This window comes from Elephantulus edwardii, unplaced genomic scaffold (assembly GCF_000299155.1).
Source record: "Elephantulus edwardii isolate Elephantulus edwardi_28Jun2011 unplaced genomic scaffold, EleEdw1.0 scaffold00133, whole genome shotgun sequence".
NCBI lineage: Eukaryota > Metazoa > Chordata > Mammalia > Macroscelidea > Macroscelididae > Elephantulus > Elephantulus edwardii.
Genome location: NW_006399883.1, coordinates 8,665,222 through 8,667,524, shown reverse-complemented (window position 1 = coordinate 8,667,524; position 2,303 = coordinate 8,665,222). Strand labels below are relative to the sequence as shown.

At 38.1% G+C, this 2,303-nt stretch overlaps 1 protein-coding gene across 1 annotated transcript in view; it reads right to left on the bottom strand.

The window, feature by feature from the left end:
* RRP1B (ribosomal RNA processing 1B) overlaps window positions 1–2,303 on the bottom strand; it is a 32,130-nt gene that overhangs the window by 16,819 nt on the left and 13,008 nt on the right. The window contains exon 7 of the mRNA XM_006894053.1: window positions 1,193–1,257. Coding sequence (XP_006894115.1) covers window positions 1,193–1,257 — 65 coding nt within the window. The remainder of the gene's footprint in view (window positions 1–1,192; window positions 1,258–2,303) is intronic.

The window sequence follows — 2,303 nt, the reverse complement described above, 5'->3', positions numbered from 1 at the left end:
CTGCGTTTATGCCTCTTAAAAAATGTATTTGCTATGAATAAGTCATTGATTGTGCAAAATTCGATCATTCTCTCTCCAGCTCCATTTCTGTCACCGAGTCTAGGCTACTGAAACATTAAAATGTGAGTTCCCTAACTTGTATCTTTGGGTTTTGTCAGGGAAAATAAAAACTCTATTTCTAAGAAGTCTTTGGCAATTAGAAGGGATTTCAAGTGGATTTCAGTCAAAGCTAATTCTGTTAATAGTAAGATCATTTGAAACCATTCTTACCCCTTCCTTAACCCTAAAATCAAATCAATATTAATTGTGCCTTATATTTCACTTACAAACTTGAATTATTTTTAGGGAAAGCCCCTATATGAATTAGAAGTCACTACAGCAGCATTGAGACTGAAGTTAAGATAGTCTGTTGACCACAAAACCTTGTTATCATTCTGTACATATAGAATGTAAACGGAATATTCAGTGTTACTGCCATATATGTTAATATGCACAACCTTAATTAGAATTGTAATGGCCAAATGCATTCCCCCATGCTTTACTATTTTAAAATAAAAAAAAAAATCAACTCTATCCCCCAACAGCTACCTAATTTTAGGAGTCTGATCCTCACATCTCAATGATGTGGATCCATGGGGACATGGTATGGTTGTCAGTATGGGTGTGGCTGAGTGTGTGTGAGAGCACCTTGGAAGGGACTCTTTTTCTACAGATACTGTAAATACAAGTACCATTTTAATAAAGCATGTACAATAAACCAAAACAAAAAGACAAGTAATATAGCCTGTTGTATTAAAGGAGTGCTGAGAGACAAGGAATAGGATAGCCACTGCACATTCCACCTGTTTATGTGGTCCATGGTTTGATCATAATGTGAGCAGGGACTTATGCTTTTTAGCATGATGTACATGCTCATCATCTGTGGCTGCCAGATGGCACAAGGGCTCTGTGTGGAACAGCGGCAGCCTGGCCTGGCTCCTACAATGACAGGTCAAGCCCCGATGCCAGAAGTTTTCATTCCTTCCAGAGATCCTTAAATATTTTGCTAGTAGGAATTAAGAATGTGGTTGTTCTTAGCTTTGGATACTCATTACCACTACTGCACACCACGCTTTAAAACAGAAAATAACTTTTAGTTTTCCATAATTATGCACAAACTGAAGCAATAAAAGCAAAGACATGAATCACTTACTCCTTAGTCTCGGCAACAATTTTGCAGAATGGGTCAATAAACTTGATATTTTGATGGGCCAGAAGCTGTAATTTGGAGATAAAATAGGAAAGAAAAGTGAGGGGGAAAAGTAAAACAGTTTTTTACATTTTCTGACATGCCCTTGAAAAAGAACTGCTTGCATTGCCACACAGGCAGCCTTAGACTGAATGATGCCCTTCACACACTCCAGAACGTGCCCTGCATTGATCCAGATACCTGGAGCACAGTTCAAAGTCTTGCAGAACATCCAGTCACTCAGCAAAAAAGCTACCCAATCCAGACACCATGATTTGTTATACATTTTCTTTTTTTTTAAATTTATTATACATTTTCAATGCACATACATCCTATTTTAAGAAACACTCTTTATAGAGACTATTGAAAATATAAGACAAAGGAATTTTTCATATGACATTTATATTTTTACATTAAAAAATAGGGGTTTACTGTGTAATACTTGTGGAACAAAGGGAAAATTACTTATAAGCCCAAATTCCAATAAAAAATGTTACAAAATAGTATGTTTTCTTTCCAGCTCTCTCTCTTCATATATGAAGTTGTACAGTTGTACTTTAAAAGGTCATACTATATACACAGCTTTGTGTACTGCATTAAAATACAAGCCCCCCACCCCCCATATAATTTCCTTGCTCTCATATTCTTTTCGGGTTGTTTCCAGGACTCAAACATCCAACCTTTTGATTACTGGTTGAGTGCATTAATCATCTGTACCACCCAGGGACTTGAGTCAAATGACAGGTAAAAGCAAATTATCTGATACTATGTATGCAAAGGCATTTGACTGTGTGGGGACGACTCTGAGAAGAATGGGAATCCCAGAACACTTGATTGTGCTAATCCGAAACCTATTCTTGGACCAGGAGGCAGTCGTCAGAACAGAGCAAGGGAACACTGCATGGTTCAAAATTGGGAAGGGCGTACACCAGGCGTACATCCTATCTCCATACCTTTTCAACCTATATGCAGAACAGGTTATCCGGGAGGCGGGGCTCTATGAGGAGAAATGTGGGGTCAAGATTGGTGGACGATTTATCAACAACCTGTGTTATGCGGATGACACAACCCTGCT